The following is a 17,695-nucleotide window of genomic DNA, read 5'->3' on the forward strand; positions in this document are numbered from 1 at the left end:
CCAAATGGGCATATCTTTAACCCTCTGTTGTTTTTAAAAACTGGGTATAAATTTTGTAACATTGGTTTCCATCCTGTTTGCAAAAAAAAATATATATTTTTTTTTATTACACTATGAAACACACTAAACATTAATGTAAAAACATATATATATATATATATATATATAATATATATATATATATATATATAAGAGATAGAGAGAGAGAGAGAGAAAGAGAAAGAGAGAGAGAAATAGATGGAAAAAAAGATTAGCATATTATGTTTAAAATTAGCTGCACAGACACTAGATGAAAAACATTTCACAACTACATAATGAAACTGAGGTGCAAATAACTACAAGTATAAATACACTTCTCTTCAGTACTTCAACAGTTTTTTAAATGTAATGCATCAAAAAACAACTAAAAACAACACTTGGCAGATTTATTGACTGTGAATCAGTGAATTTTCTTTCAATTTAAGTAAACATTGAGTCCGTGTTTTATATTTTAGTGTTTGATAAGCTACAATAAAGGTTTTCTGTTTTCATGATGAGTCATAACAAAACAGCCTTTTAGTGTTGATTTTTGGAAACTGCATGTAAATCAATGAGGGTCAATGGGGTCACAATATGACACCATTTTTGTTTTGAATTAGTGTTTGTTTAACCAGTATCTCAAGCAGTTTAAAAAAAGATTGCGGGTCAAGCTGACAGGAAGGTAAAAGACGTGCTCATTCTATTAATATGAAATAGTTTGTTTCACCAGCTAAAACACACATAGATGAAGGGTAGGAAGGGGTGGGGGGGGTGTTGGTTACTGGTAAGTGGGCTTTACTAGTAGTGGAGTGTGTGTGTGGGGGGGGGGGGGGGGTGGGGTGGTGGGGTGGGTCTATTTCTCCTCTCTCCGCCCACTCACCGAGATGGTAACTGGTATGACATCGTAACATCTTCATCCACGTTAGCCATGAGCAGCCACAGTGGGTCCTGCAGTGCATACTTGATCAGGGTCTCACTCCCATCCAGTGCCAGCGCCCCAGAGCCCGAACCAGAGCCTTGACCCTTGGCCTTATGGGATTTCTGGGAAGAATCCACACTGGCGAAGTAGTTACTGCTGTTGTTGCTTGTGTTGCTGCTTCCTGAGGAAGAAAAAAAAGAAAAAAAAAAAAAAAAGAGCAGAAAGATTGATGAGAGAAGTGGACCTTTTGAACAACACAGGTTTATAGTGGAAATTCTGTATTGGAGAAATCAAACAGAATACAAGAATTTAGAGGAAGTGGGAAAAACATTTTTGGTACATGTTAATTGTGGGTTTAGAATATGAGGTTCTTCCTCTTTTGTGATTGCTTTTGTGTTATTGCATAAAACTATGTCAGGATACATAACAATGATCATGTTTTTACTGCATGTGTAGGACTGATCTGACTGCCAGACTTATAAACAATCAAATGCATTTTTGCGGTAAAAAGCCCCTTCTTAACAAGGCGGTCATAAAAAGGTTGGACGAAAAATATCTGATTTGTATTTAAATACCTGTGTCCTCACATGGCAAATGCAGCCATATAGACCTTACAATGTTCGTTCACAACTGTTAATTTATTTCAGCTTTTGTTTATTATTACAGATTGGTTACCAAAAAACAAAAAAAACAAAAGTGAAAATCTAAATGAGAACACAATAACGTTAACCGTGCCGTTGTTTAAATCAAATGTATAAATATTTACACTACAATTCAAAAGTTTGAGGTCAGTAAGACTGTTTAATGTTTTTGAAAGAAACTGCATTTATTTGATAAAAAAAAATAGTAAAATTGTGAGATATCATTACAATTTAAAACGACCACTTTCTATTTAAATATATTTTAAAATGTGATTTACTCCTGTGATTGAAAAGCTGAATTTTCATCATCATTACTCCAGTTTTCAGTGTCACATCATCCTTTATTCTATTTCTAATGTGCTGATTTGCCGCTCATGAAATATTTCTGATTATTATCAATGTTGAAAACAGTTGTGCCGCTTAATATTTTTGTAGAAACCGTGACACATTTTTACAGGATTATTTGATGAATAGAATGTTCTAGCATTTATTATAAATAGAAATCTTTTGTAACATCATACATGTCTTTACTGTTACCTTTCATTAATTTAATGTGTCTTTAGTCAATAATAATAATATGAATAAAAAAAGATAATGTATATTAATCTTTAATGCTTTACATAAAGGACTGTCAGCATCAAAATCGATATCAAGACTCAATAAACTGGCAATGTGTAGTAACAGCCCTGCTTGTGTGCACTACAGTCTGCACACTACAATGGACAGATCAGAAATAAACAGGACACTACAAAGATCTATTAACTCCTAAACTCACCAGTTCTGCTGGCAGATGTTCCACAGCCGTTAGACCCAGAGCCCATGGAGCCTGAGGTGGCAGAGCCGGTGCCGGAGCGCGAGTCCTCTGGGAGGATCTCCAGCAGGTCACTAGATGATGAGAACGCATCGCTTTGCTGACCGTCCACAGGTGACCCTTCATCCTAAAAAACAACAAAAATACAGAACATAATAAAATTCATTAATTTATTTAGTTATAGTTTTATATAAGCAACGAGGTTCCAATACAAAACCAATGTTAACTAAAACATTTAAATCACTTTGAATCTAAACGCCTTCAATTCACATGTAAGCCCCATGGCAGCTATTCTGAAGAGACACATTCTCACATCTATAAACATAACTGCACAGTTGTTTAATTGCTAATTTCTATCTCCTGCGTACTAGTTGCATACAAAAATTATATACTACATTATCAAAAAGTCCCAAAATAATCTCTCAATACAAAGAATATAAACTTTTAAGCTGCATGGTTTGTAACATTATGAGACAGTGGAGGTTGTATTTTTCTAATTTATTATTTATTTATTTATAAAATACATAACATCATATCCTGTCAGGGAATCCTAAATAATTTTGCATGCTCAAAAACCTAAAGTTTAAGCAGCCTGGTGTGTAGCATTATGGAATAGTGAACAAGATGGTCTAACAATTTATTCAAATTATTATCATAATCATTTATTTATTTAGAATTTCTTATTACTTTTCATTTTAAATACAGAAGCAAGTGTGACAACTATGTTGTTGGAGGATTCTAAATAAATTTTCTTGCTTAAGGCCTAATGTAAATAATACAGAGTTTTCAGCAGCATGATTAGTATGTCATTTTCACATTCATTGTTATTGTTATTTATTATAATGAAGAAAAAAGTGAATACTGCCACCTGTTGGTCAAATCAAAGTTTTGCATTTGAGGTTTTCTGTTTCGTATGTGCTGTTTTAATACTTTTAAGACAAAATGAAAGAATAATATGTGAGAGTAAGAAAAGTATTTTAAAAAACCACAGTGGTCAAAAATGCACTATAATAAGATTTCGAACCTGTGGCACATCCTTGTCAGTTTTAGCTTGTCCGGCTGTGCTTCCTGCTTTCTCCACACTACTGCTGCAGTTGGCATGTGGTACAACAGATGGCGCCATGCTCTCCTGCCTTTCAGCACAGCGTTGAGTCTCCTCTAACTGCAGCAGGTTGAGCTGCAAAGGCGAACTGCAGCGTGACTGGAACAAAGGCGGAGACGGCGGCCCGCCTCCACCCACGGACTGAGGGGTGGGGCTTCGTGAAGGCTCCTCCCTCAGCTCGGGCTCCGGTGGTTTTGGGGGCGCCTCGGGACATGCGAAAGGAAACGGCTGTGGCGGGAATGGAGTCTGTGGGGTAAAGGGGTTCTGGGGGCCGAACTGGGTCTGTATGGTGAATGTGGACTGTGGAGGGAATGGCGCCTGTGCAGTGAAACTAGGCTGAGGTTGAAAGGTAGGCTGTGTGGGGAACGGCTGTCGTGGAGTGCCGCCCATCTGTGGGAACACGTAGTTGGGCAGTACCAGTGCCACCATGGGCGTGACCAGAGGAGTCGAATACGGTGTCTGGATGGGCTGCATGGGGATGCACGGATCCTGGCTGCACTGACTCTCCCCAAAGCCTGACAGTGGAGCATCTACCCTGGGCTGCACGTTGCCGGGTCCCGGGTACATCTGCAGCGGGTACGCGGGCATCACAGCCGGATAGGCGATGGGGAAGGTGGATTGGGATGTGTCTGAGGGAGACCAGGAGGTCTGGTTGAGGCCCTGCAGCTGAGGTCTGGGTGGAGGTCTACGGCCTGAAGGAGTGCTGTCAGAAGACTCGTTTGCCTTGATCCGCTTGGACTTAGTCTTCTTGCTGCGACCCCTGCGGGTCCCGGTGGTCTCCTGTGCGCCGCCACCACCCTGCTTACAGGAACGAGCAATGGGGACAGCTGCAGAGAAAGACGGGAAACAATTATCAACTTAAATCATGTGAAAACTACTTTGATGCAATTTTTTTTATATTTACAATCAAAGAAAAAAAAGTGATTGGAATAAACAAATAAGCTTTATATGTTATTATATAATACGACTGTAAAATAATAAAATGTAATAGAATAATTAATATAGTAGTAATAATTACTGTTATGTTTACTAATAATATAATAATAATAATAATAATATTAATTATTATAAGGTTTATTATTATTATTATATAAAAAATATTAATATTATTATATAAAATATTAAACAAAATAAGAAATTATATGCACCTATTTTACTTTTGTAATATTGCCCTGTAAAAAAAAAAAAAAAAAAAGTAGGTATAAAAAAAAAGTAAAAAAAAAAAATAGTATTAAGGGAAAGGAAGGAAAGGAAAGGAAAGGATGTGTGGCCAGGTATAGTGTCCCATACTTGGAATCTGTGGAATTTTTAAAAAGTTTGACGTATACACGACAATGTTTTCAAAATGATTCGCGTTTACACATATCTGTAAAAATGACCAAAAACGCTGTATTATGTATTACTACGCCAGGCCAGTAGTTGGCGCTGTCACCTTGTAAGTAAACAGCACCTGTAGGGAAGTGACGATTATATGTTGTATATGATGCCTCTCTGCTGTTGGTTGTAATATTGGTGAAGTAAATCCACACTTTGCTGAAGAAGTGTTAGCAAACTCTTGAGCAGCAACAACAGTAACGTACTCCACCAATGTTGTGTATGTTTGTTCACGCTTGCCTTTAAAATCAACACATACTGCGCATGTCTATATACCGAACACGTACTACGCATGCGCATGATGCCACCGTTTTCAAAGATTCCTGTTTTGGGTGTTTACACGGAAATGATAACGGTGGCATTTTTAAAAACTTGCACTTTGAAACACGTTTTCAAAAATATGTGTTTTCAGTCCCCAAAACGCCTGTAAATGAACAGGCAAAACGCATAAAAAGTTTCTCGTTTTTGGCTAAAAACGTTGTGTAAATAGCCCCTCAGTCATGGTGTCATTCACTCCCCCCACCTACAATCCCTGCAAGACTCGAACCCACGACCTTTGGGTTACAAACCTGACTCTCAAACTATTAGGCCACGACTGTCCCTTATTTTTGTAAGAAAAATAATATAAAAATTCAGAATAACTGTAAAATTGCAATACTAATATTTATGGATGGTCTTATTATTATACATTTTTTTAATTATCAGATTATATTGATAGTGTTTATATTAAATGATCAGGTATTTTTCACAACATGTTTTGGATGATGATAGGCGCACAAACTCAGAGCACATATGCAGAGATGACCGAGCCGCTCAAAGACACTGAAAACACTGGATCATGAGCTGCTCACGTGTAAAAGAAAACAGTGCTGTGCAGCTTTTGACTAAAATCCTTCCTTACCCTCAGAGGCGACTTGTCCTTTCTGTTTCTCCAGATAGAGGGAGCAGTCGGCTTTGAAAGCGTGCACACCTCGCAGCTCTCTGAAGCGGCTGAGGAACGCCTGCTCTTCCTTCTGTGTGTGCGCTGCCAGAACCTGCTTGGTCAGGCCCAGTTTCTTGTAAGCCTCTCGCTCTTGATTGTGCGGCGAGACTGCAGCCAGAGGAACAGTGAGACCCTGACCTTCAGTGCCTTCAGCGCTGGGGACATCCTCGATGATCTCTGCAAAGAACAACACAAGTCGTTTAACTACAATGAACAAAGTGTTTTCCCAAACTCAGGTGACACGACCAGCACTTGTTTACGGGCTGCATCCAGGCCTTCTCAAGTTTATCTCATGCATGTTGGGATGGGAATCAGGGGAAAATGCTAGAAAGATGCATACATTCCTGAAGCCCTGCCAGGGTGATATGCACCTTTATTTTACTCATCAACTCAATCAAATGGCTTCGCAATCAATTTTTTGTCCCTATGTCATGGGAAGATTTTACTAACTTTGAAGTTTGGAAGAGAAATCTTGCTTTGGAGAGATGTGTCTTGTTGAGGATACGACTAAAACAAAAAAGTTGTTTTTTTACCAAGGAAAAGACAAAACACATACAGCACTAATACAGAAAAGTTAGATATGCATCCAAAACCTAGTGAGCTGAATAGGTAGCATTTTATCATGGCACTGTTATAACACTGTTATATGTAAATTTACCATAAATATTTTTTTTACCAAAAATAATAAAAATAAAAAAATATAATCCTGTAAATATTAAAACAGATATCCATTTTTTTTTTTTTTGGACAAAAAAGTATAGATTTGTCATATCATTTATAACATGAAAATAACAGCTTATCATTATCAGCAAATTTATGTTTTAGAATTTTAATTAATATTGTTACTTTAAATGTTGTTTATTAATTATACATTTTTTATTATAAATCCAATGACTAGAAACAATTATATTATTTATAATTTATATTATTATTATCATCATCATTATTTTTATCACTAATTTATATATTTATAAATAAATAAATAAATATTATATAATAAAACCATTATTTATTAATTATACATTTTATTATACCAAATTAATTAGAAACTATAATTGAACAATAATTTATATCATTATTATTTTACATTAATTAGATAATATTAGCATGACTTATTAAATATTAGAACAAAAACTATTGAAAAATTACTATTACATTATAAAAGATTACTGTAATTAATATACCTTTTTCATTATCAACAAGCACAGATACTTTTATATCGTGCCAAGAAAATTGTTCAAATGCAATTAAATGGAAAGTTTTGCCTAACTGTGCTTTATGCTAATGGAAACTAAAATAATTTCCCATGTAGGCAGCAGACATTATGGCAGCTCACTAGGTTTTGTAACATAAACATTATTTATAAGAACAGATAGACAGGAAAGGAAGACAGACAGACAGACGGACAGACAGATATACAGAAGAAATCAATTTACCTTTTTTGTCTCCTACATGCACAATGGTGCTGCTGTAGCTGCACTGGCTGGTGATGGACATCACACTTTCAGGTTTACTGGGCAGCGCGAGTGGGGTCAGAGACGGACTCACTACACCAGAGCCTGGAGGCTTCTTAGACACATCTAATGATGAGAGACCTGCTTGGTTCTTTAGATGGCCCACCTCTGAACACAGAGAAAATGCAGAACAAACAGGTTTCAGAGCTGATGTATTTACAGGGATTAACAATCAGGATGGTCTGATAAGCAACTATAACATTCTATATTTATTTTAAATTTGTCTTCATGTAAATGTGTTTGTATTCTTTGCAAACTTTAACATTTGGTTTTGTGTGATGGACTGAACACAGCAAAACTGTCAATTCTGCCGATTTAAATATATTACCAGAGCAATTTTATTTGGCAGGTTCACCAAAAGAAGTTTTGTTAAAATTGTTGTCGACTATGCATTCAAAATCGGTTGAAAATTATGCCGTTGTTTTCTAGTAAAAGTGTGTTTATGAATGAACTGTTATGGAGTAACATTATTTATAATTGCAAAAGTAAATGGCAAACATATATATATGGGCCCTAAATGGAAAATAATCTTGGAAACTTGACTTTTCCAGTACCTTCAGACACTTGCATGGAGCTCTCAACACCTCTCTGCTTGTCTTCGTCTGAGGATGTTGTGTTTGAGGAGGACTGGCACTTTCTCTTCACTGTAATGGGCACGTTACAGCTCTCCAAATACCTGACGGAGAGAGAAAGACGTCAATGGAAACGAGGTTTACAAATGACTAACCAGGCTGAATGTATCATAAAAGCCCATCTAATCTGCTTTGTTTTGCATTTATTACATTTTTTTCTATTATTATGTCTCTGTATTCATATGATTATTGTGGTTTAAGTGTACAACATACAAAATCCTATTACTTTTGCTCTAATCTCTTTGAAATCTGTCATTGAAAATATTGCTAAGTATGTTTGCAGTGAATATTTGCAAAAAAAAAAAAATTAGTAAATAACTGTAAACTTTATGAGGGATTTAAAAAAAAAACATCGTAGTCAAATGAATTACAACTAAGCAGGATGCAATTTTGTGTCATTTTCCATTGATTTAGGCTTCAGGCTAAACATGTAGAACAATTATCCTGCTGAGAACGAGTGCTGAGACTTCACATCCTGTGAAACCTAATGTCCTCTGCCGTCCCACGAAAACAAGTTCATTCTCCTTCATAGCACGCTTAATTCAGTTTCTCATACTCTCTTTGCACCACAGGATCAATAAGTGCATTACATTTGGTTAAGTGAGTCGAGACAGTCTCCGTCCATGCACCGTCAGTTTTCACAGTGATGTGACTTTGTGTCTTTGTACCTGATTACGCTGTCCAGGCAACTAATCTGTTGATAGGAGTAGACGGTCTGGTCTCTGAAGGCCAGCTCCTCTTGCACTGCAGCATGCTGCTCCTCAGGAGACCCTCTCCAGTTCACGGGATCTTTGGGTCGAACCACTGGACTTTTCTGTAGAGACTCTGCAGAGAGAAAAAAAGGACCTCAGAAGGGCTGCAAGATTAGTCAAATTAAAATCTAAATTGTCTAGTTTCCTAGTGTGATTATTACTGGCTCAAATTTAATTAAATTGATCTTATATATACAAAATAATAAATTATAAAAAATATACTGGGATTGTAACATGGGAAAGAAATCAGAGATCATTCTAATATGCCGATTTGATGACCAACATTTCTTCTTATTGATTTATTATGTTGAAAAAGCTGCGTACTATTTTTGTGAAACTCTGATACTTTTTTTTTAACTTTCAGGATTCTTTGATGAACAGAAAGTTCAAAAGAAAAGCATTTATTTGAAATTTAAATCTTTTGTAACATTATAAACATCTTTAATGTCACTTTAATGAATCATTGCAGAATAAAAGTATTCATTTCTTTAAAAAAAAATAAATAAACACACACACACACAAAATTTAAAAATCTTAATATGCCCTTAATATGCTTAAGTTTTGAACAGTAGTGTATTTAAATAAACAATACAGAAAATTGCTATTATATTAGATTAGATTAGATTAAAATTATTAACATGCTGCATTTGCGAATTATTGTTTTTCACTCATTTTTGGGTCAACTGAAAATTTGATTCGTTTATAGCAGAGGAAACAGTGTAAAGTGTTATTGAATGAGATTTGATGCATTTTTGCTCCTTTCTAAGCAATAACCACAAATGATTCAATATCACAGTTCAAATCACAATTGCAGTGTTTGTTAATATAATCACTCTCCATATCATGAAGCCCTAGTCTTCAGATACAGATCTGAGTTACACACAGAAGCACAGACTCTGATGACAGATGAGAGTGCACAGATGGTGGAGGATATTGGTACATACTAGTAGGGCTCTTCTTGGACTGCTGCTCCTGGTTTTTCTGCATGTGAACTCCTTTGCATATCTCCTGAAAGCTCCTCTGAGAAAACACACACACACAAGGGCAAATAAATTCACCACAGCCTCTTAAGTTGTCAATGCATGAATAAAAAAAAAAAAAGAGACCGTGAAGCATTAACAAACAAACAATTAAAAACCCACTGAGCTAGAATTCATCATGTGACTCACTGGTTTGGCTATCCTGCCATCCTCTTCCTCTTGTCGCAGGCGTGTTCCGTTGCTGTTACTTTCACTAGACGACGCCACACTCAGCAGGTGATCATTACTGCCCAGACTCCCATAGCCGCTTGAACCGTTGTTGTGTATAGGCTACAACACACAAAAACATGTTTTTACCATTTCTCTCACCCTAAAGGATGAAATACACAACACCAAGAGATTTTAAAACACCAGGCATCACATAATTGCCAATTTTGTAAATGGTTACTGAGAAAAAACTTGGCATCATACACTAAACTACAGTCTGTCTGTTACACAGGATCTCTGACATCATGTGGTGGGATGCTAATGCCCTTTTCATGTAAATTCAGTTCCATTAATCTGGTTCTTTCCACTGTCATTGAGTTTCCGCACCTGCAGCAGGAGTCTGTGAATTTGCTCCGTGATGTCTTGGATGTCTGAGTCTATGGATTTTCCCTCAGCTGCGGCCGGAGCTGCAAACACATCTTCATTCACTGGACCCCTGGTAGAATGGATAAAATTACATCACCATTTAATTTTTTTTTTTTTTTTTTCTGGAAATAAGCCTCTTATGTTCACCAAAGATGCATGTATTTGATACGGAAATATTTAGAAATATTATTACAATTGGAAATAATGTTCTGGAATTTATAATGTAATTTATTCCTGTGATGCAAAGCAGAATTTTCAGCATCATTACTCCACTCTTCAGTGTCACATGATCCTTCAGAAATCATATTAATATGCTTATGTGCTGCACAAGAAACATTTCCTATTATTATCCAAAGGTGGAAACAGTTGTGCTGCTTAATATTTTTGTGGAAGCTGTGATACTTTTTTATTGGATTCTTTGATGAATAGAAAGTTCACAGAACAGCACATAAATATCTTCACTGTCACTTTTAATCAATTTAAAGCATTCTTGCTGAATAAAAGTTAATAATTAAAGCTTCAGCATTTATTAAGCAGATATATTCTCTTATTTATCTTATGCACTCACATGCGAACTTTGTGTCTGCCGATGACGAAAGAAACTTTGCGGCTCCAGGGATTGACAAAGCTGGACCAGCTGGTGTCTATGGTGATGTACTCTCCATTACGAGCGCAGAAGCGGATTGAGTGATCGAACGGCTGGCCAGCATACTGGAGGACTGATGGGACGAGAAGGAAAAAAAGATTTAGATAGAATATTTAAAACCCATTTTATTATTTAAAAAAATTGATCCACCCCAATTTGTCTCAAAACAACTGACATATAGTTTTCTCTGATTAAGGTATGAAGAAGTACCTTTCCACCAAAAAAGTTAAAGACCACCTTCAATGAACTAAATAGACAGAACAAAGTCTAAACAGAATGACTCACTCTTCCTGTGGATGCCGAGCATGATTGGTCGATCACTGGGATGCAGGTGTAGCAGGACAGGTGTGCCAATCAAATCTTGTGGCAGGTATCCTAGTAATGGAACGGCCCTACAGGAAAAACATCACATAACAATTGGCATTAGGTCTGACAACAACTGTTTTTGGCTTTAATATGCATGATTAGGAGAGATGGAAAAAAGCAGGTGTGGAGGTACAGCTGTGGCGTGAAACACCCAGGGCTTAAGTTACCAGCTAATCATCACCATGTTCGTCAACAGTGAAGTATTAGCACTCTCACCTCTCGTCCACATCCTGAAACACACAGCTGGGAGTGTGTGTTGTTGTGAAGATTCGTTTGTCTGTGGGGATCCTCGGAGCTGAGAAATAAACAAAATAAAGGTTTTGACAGAATATCTGACATGAAAAAGTACATTTCCGTATGTACAAGTTCTTAGGAAGCTACTTTAAAACTGTAACGTAAATAATTTTAAGTAGTTAAAATACAGTTAGTAGTTAAAATACAAAAAGTTAAATTTTTGAATTTTTGAAAAGTATTTATCTATATGACAAGTTACAAACAAAACATAAGCGGCTATTTGGATAAAGCTGTACTTATTTGATTGTACACAACCATTCAAAACTTTTTTTTGTTCACTTGTTTTGAAAGAAACCAATACTCTTATTCAGCAAGGATTCATTAAATTGATGAAAAGTAACAGAAAAGATATTTGAAATATTTCAAATAAATGCTGATCTGCATCAAAAATATGATGTAGTACAACTGTTGTCAACACTGATAATAATAAGAAATGTTTCTTGATCAGCAAATTTTCATATTAGAATGATTTCTGAAGGATCATGTGACACTGAAGACTGGAGCAATGATCAGCTTCGCATCATAAGAATAAATTACATTTTAATATAAAACAGAAAACAGCTATTTTACATTTTAATCACAATGTTACTGCTTTTACTGTATTTTTGATTAAATAAATGCAGCATTGGTAAGCTAAGTTTAAATGGTAGTGTATAAAATATTAACTTAGTTAAACAACTGACTGGAAAACATATATTTGGCACCAAGAAAGGTGCACTTCTTGAAACATTACTAAGTGACAACACAACATAATCAGTAAATAAGTTATTTTTTAATCATTGTCAAAAATGATTTTTTCAGCAAATCATGAAAATTGATTTGCTGAAATAATTTGTTTTCCTCAATGCGACTATAATATTTTCAAAAATGACACCACTATTACTGGAAAAAATCCATTCGAAATGTAGAAGAACTGACCTTCGTAGCCAGAGTGAACTCTCTCGGCCAGCAGGAGGCAGCAGAACTGATCTTCAGAGTGCTCCGTGTCCTGAACCTTCATCAAATAAGGAGTCATTCTGAAGGGATAGTACTGAAGATCTCCCTCACACTCTTTACCACCGCTGGGGAACAGGACAGGAGAGATTTACACACACATTCAACAAAAATATCTGGTAATAAATACTGTCTCTGTCCAATGTAAGCAGCCTACTACAATCTAGTGAGATTTTCCATGTCTTCTAAAACAGTATGGTTTCTAAACAAATGCTTACGAAGGCACATTTCATGTCTACAAAACTAATTTCAAGCATTTAAATATAAACCTTTAGATGAAATAGTCTTTAAAGAAGCATAAAGTCCATTAACTTTGACATTCATTTTATAATGTGCAGATTGTTTAGGATCTGGCCTGCACACAAAAGTTGCAAGTTTTCGACTCGTTGCTACCAAATGCCTCGACACTTGAAATGAAAGCCAATGGAATCAATGGAGGGACTGTATTCAGGCCGGTCATAAATCACATATCATTCTTTCAAACTTTCTACCATCTGTTGCTGTAAATGACATTAATGTTTTTGATATGGCCTAATCTCAATAAAGTTGGCACACTTTCTATGTCCGTGAACTGGAACTCGCTTCAAATTGCCAACATCAGGAATTCATCTCTGAATAAATGACACTTTTCTGCTTAATTACCTAGCTGTCCTCCATCAGCAATATCTGTTTTTATTTTCTTTAAGAAGCAATTATCCAGAGTAATGGGATGCTTAGCTTTTTAGTCAGACCAACAATGATACACTAATGTGGAAAATAAAGACATAACTATTATATTTAGTGGAGATACATACTGTATAAATATATTAGGGTTGAATACTGAGTGCATGTTTTCCATAGCAATGTCAAATGTATTAGTAATCAAATGTTTCTATTTAAAGGGAGAAAGGTTCACCAGAATTAATTTCCCCAGGCTGATTCAAAAAATGGGAAAACTATGAATTAAATCAAGGTGAACAGATGGTGTACAGCTTCCAACCCTCCACACACACAAACACACACACACACACACACACACACACACACACACACACACACACACACACACACACACACACACACACACACACACACACACACACATACACACACACACACACACACAAACACACTCACCTAATGCGACAGAAGAAGGATTTCTCTTGCATGCAGTCTGATGGTGACGACTCTTTAAGGAGGAAAAACAAGAGTGATGAGTAATTCAATAGCATCTTATCTTTCAGAGGTGACTAAATCCGCTGTCAACTCAAGCTAATACTGGTTGCTGCTTCATGAATTCAAGACCAACAAAGACGCCCCAATAATTAGCACTGGTTTTGTTAATGAATAAGAAACAAAAAAGACTTTGGTATTTGTGGACATTAGTGCTTATGTTCTGTCTACTGCTATTTATAACTCAATGCTTATTTCACTTTTTGTCTAAAAGTCCATAGTAAAATATGTGAAAGATTTTTAATGATTCTTGTATGTCTTTGTTTAAACTTATCTAGGCCTATAGATATTATGACTGATCGTGTGTGTGTGTTGTACCTGCGCCAGTGCACATGCTCCAGGACGGCAGCCTGTATGGTGTGGTGAAGCTATAAAACACGCTAACATCCTGCGGCGTAAGAAACTCCACAAACTTAGCATTCTTGAACACGTCCCGTTTGCAATTCAAAATGGAAGCTGCCTGGTCTGAAATATAGACAATCTTCCCAGTGATAAGTGACACCGCCACTGCAAAGATATCCTGTATAACAAAGATCCCAAGATCAATGATTACTAAAACAAAAAACTGAAATATGCAATTATGCAAGAGTTTCTGAAAAATAACCTAATATAAATATTGTAACTGGTCTCAGCAAATAAACTGGAATAAATAAATGTTCATTAATAAACAAATAAATAAATAGTAAAATAAAATAAATGAATTAAATAAAAAAGTATTAAAAATAAGTAAATAAATAAAAAAGCATATACTTACTGTGTTCTTGAGGGTGTATTCAGAGGTGATGCTGTCTATCTCCTCAATGGTATATGATGAAACGTCAAACCCTGATGGCTGACTATCATTAATCATAAGCAGCTGGTAGTATTCTTCGTTTGCTGAAATAAAAACGTCAAAATAAAAGCATTTAGCCAATTCAGTTAAGACATCAGGTGTATGTAGTATAGATTAAGTACGTGCTATATGCCTAATAATAACAAAAAAATAAAAACATGCACTGTATGAGCTCAGTTTCGACTGGTTACTTGTGTTGTACAGCCAATCCTATATTAGATATATACTCATATTTCACTATAAATAAAGCAAAATATATATTAAGTCCTTAATTGAGATGTGCATTGTAAAATCTAAAAATTGACAATCTAAAAATGTGCAGACAGAAAACTGATCGGCTTATTAATCATGTGATGTGATGTTCACCAAATAGTTCTATTTTTCTGAAATATTGCTTGCATTTCTTTCACGTTGCCAATGGATTGGTTTGGTCTTAAAGTTGATATTTTTATGCCCCTAGGCTTTATTTGCATTGCGTGCAAGCAAAATGAAACTCATAAAATATATTGACAATTTATCAGACAGCAGGACTATGTCCCTGTGATCAGGCAAGTGTTAGGCATGACTTATGTAACGATATACTGAACTTCAGAATGTACTGCTCACCTTCCACCTGTCTGACGCAGCGCAGGGCATATTTCAGAGTGCTGAGCGTCGTCGACTTGCTGCCCTTGTTTTGCTTTTCCGGAGGCAAATGAAGCTTCAGCTCTTTCAAAGTTTTAATCAACTCTTTCTGCGTCTTCGCCTTGGCGGATTCTTCGCTACTGCAGGTGCCCAAAAAACACAAGCACAAATATGTCAGCAATAAAACCCATTCTAAACACATCATTCTCTTCTAATGTTAAATAAAACTGATGTGCAATGCACAATACAAATCACGTTTGACTAAAATTGTTAAAGTTCATTGTAAATATTTTGAAAATAAGTATTTGTACTAAACATAATGTTTGGCTAAAAAATGCTTTTTGATGGGTCCAGGATGACATAATATAAAGCTTCATAAAATATATTCAAATATATAAAAATAAATTAAAACAAATAAAAATAAATAATATATAAATAATAGAAAATTTATAATACAAAAATAAAATAAAAATATATAAATTAATATTATTAATATTAACAATTTGTTTTAAATTAAATAAAAATAAAATAAAATAAAATAAAATAAAATAAAATTCTACTGCAGACACTGGTAGAAGGGTCATGTGTGTTTGTGTTTAACCTGCAGCCGCTGGTAGATGGGTTGTCCTGCTCTGAACTGGCACTCAGAAGGCTGTAAGCGTTGCTGCTGGGTGGCGATGGACTATGAGAGTTGCGGCTGTAAAAAGAGTGAACACACATGAAGAGATCATAAAACAAGTCATAAACTACAGACAATCCTTTATGAACAGTAATGTCTGCAGATGTCATTTTATCAGGCATGTCTACCCTTTATTGCTTTACTATTGTGATTAAATGAAGTAAAGTGGATAAAGTGGCCCAAACCAATTAATCTCAAATTGTTTAAATTAAGTTTTACTCGGAAACACAGTGTATCCAGGCAAAGAACATGACGACATTATCAACAAATGATTCATTCAGTATGCCAGCTCAATCCAGTCAGGACGGGCTGTTGCAAGGGAAAGCGAGCAGTAGCTTCAGCTCAAAACTTCATTCTCACAGGACATTTTCAATCATTGTGGACAATCGAACAGAAAATAGGTGCTCCTGTTTCACATGGCGGTCACTTGAAAGTTGCCCCCCATCTCAGTTATATAATCTTTACCTGTCCACCATCCTTACTTTCCCTCAAAAACCCCATGCCATGTGCCATTCCCAGCCAGGCCACCATTAGCACAGCTAAGAATGGCTCGCATTGCAGGCTTCTAGTACAGTAGATAACTGAGAAAGACCAAGGTGGATTAAACCACTCAACTTAGCATACTGATACTATAACAAGTCCAACGTCCAGCTGCAGGTGACATGCTTAGGGACATAAATACACCAGGAGTGATTATAAATAGCCCAATAAGTAGCTTTGAATAGAAACAGGCTTCACATGTTGCACTTCTTAGCTGAGCTAAGAGCTCAGAGCTAATTATATAAAGCATATCTGTGTTAGTCTAGCAGGGCAATGTGTCTCGATGCTATTGATACAGTCAGTCATTTCAGGTGGCTAATGAGATCGGAGAATTTGGAAGATTATTTATACAGCTACACATGCAGAGAAGTGTGGCCTTATAACATGCTGACTTCAAGCCTTCAGAGAGACTAGATCCATTTAGTCTCACTTAAGCACTGGTTGCCACAAGAAAGGCATGAATCATGAGCGATTAGTGTAGGGAACACATTTAATGACGCAAATACGCTCCTAGACTGGTTCAGATCCCATTTAAAGGGAAAGAATATGAGAATGTGACCGGGAGGCACTGTGCTCCAGCACTGTGTTCTGAGTCTAACCATTTAAATTCGAGAACAATCAATATATTCTTCTTTTTTATAAAATCAAAGACTGACTGCTTGCTAAATAAGAGAAAGAAAGACTGAGGGAAGGCAGCAACTTTAAACTTTTCCAGAGCTCTCGTTGGACCGCACCCGTCCTGTACACAAGAACAAACAGTACGTTGTCAATGGAAACCGTGGTGCAGATGTCTGGGAAATACTTATACTGACGCACTGACTGAGTTGGGCACTACAGCTGTGCAGACTTTCCACTCAATATCCTTTTCAGAATGGATCTTACTATACTAGAAGTCTGGAAAACCATGCTAATAATTTGCCAAAACTTGACAGGAAAAATAGAAGATGTTCAAATGATTAGATCCATGAACAGACTTGAATGCCAGCTTTGGCAGTGCCAGACTTATAGAGCCGTCTATAGATTTTCTAGATTTCTAGGTCAATTTAATAATTTAATTAATCATTTATTATTATTATTATTATTACTATTACTTCAAGTAATATCCTGCCAGATAACAGGGTGCTAATATTTTTAATCAAAATGTATATTTT

The 17,695-nt window shown here is 36.0% G+C and overlaps 1 protein-coding gene across 4 annotated transcripts in view; it reads right to left on the reverse strand.

Moving 5' to 3' along the window:
• LOC109057293 (period circadian protein homolog 2-like) overlaps window positions 1–17,695 on the reverse strand; it is a 368,217-nt gene that overhangs the window by 2,617 nt on the left and 347,905 nt on the right. For 3 of the 4 annotated variants that reach the window (XM_042718952.1, XM_042718954.1, XM_042718955.1), the window contains exons 3-22: window positions 15,927–16,022; window positions 15,308–15,465; window positions 14,624–14,745; window positions 14,188–14,389; window positions 13,774–13,825; window positions 12,583–12,725; window positions 11,587–11,665; window positions 11,290–11,396; window positions 10,927–11,077; window positions 10,320–10,428; window positions 9,915–10,055; window positions 9,690–9,765; window positions 8,662–8,818; window positions 7,916–8,037; window positions 7,284–7,469; window positions 6,298–6,354; window positions 5,767–6,024; window positions 3,414–4,318; window positions 2,354–2,516; window positions 899–1,118 (exon numbers count right to left, since the gene is read on the reverse strand). In XM_042718952.1, coding sequence (XP_042574886.1) covers window positions 899–1,118; window positions 2,354–2,516; window positions 3,414–4,318; window positions 5,767–6,024; window positions 6,298–6,354; window positions 7,284–7,469; window positions 7,916–8,037; window positions 8,662–8,818; window positions 9,690–9,765; window positions 9,915–10,055; window positions 10,320–10,428; window positions 10,927–11,077; window positions 11,290–11,396; window positions 11,587–11,665; window positions 12,583–12,725; window positions 13,774–13,825; window positions 14,188–14,389; window positions 14,624–14,745; window positions 15,308–15,465; window positions 15,927–16,022 — 3,504 coding nt within the window. The remainder of the gene's footprint in view (window positions 1–898; window positions 1,119–2,353; window positions 2,517–3,413; window positions 4,319–5,766; window positions 6,025–6,297; window positions 6,355–7,283; window positions 7,470–7,915; window positions 8,038–8,661; window positions 8,819–9,689; window positions 9,766–9,914; window positions 10,056–10,319; window positions 10,429–10,926; window positions 11,078–11,289; window positions 11,397–11,586; window positions 11,666–12,582; window positions 12,726–13,773; window positions 13,826–14,187; window positions 14,390–14,623; window positions 14,746–15,307; window positions 15,466–15,926; window positions 16,023–17,695) is intronic. The other variant, XM_042718956.1, reaches the window with a different exon arrangement.

This window comes from Cyprinus carpio, chromosome B2 (assembly GCF_018340385.1).
Source record: "Cyprinus carpio isolate SPL01 chromosome B2, ASM1834038v1, whole genome shotgun sequence".
In the NCBI taxonomy this organism is placed as follows: domain Eukaryota; kingdom Metazoa; phylum Chordata; class Actinopteri; order Cypriniformes; family Cyprinidae; genus Cyprinus; species Cyprinus carpio.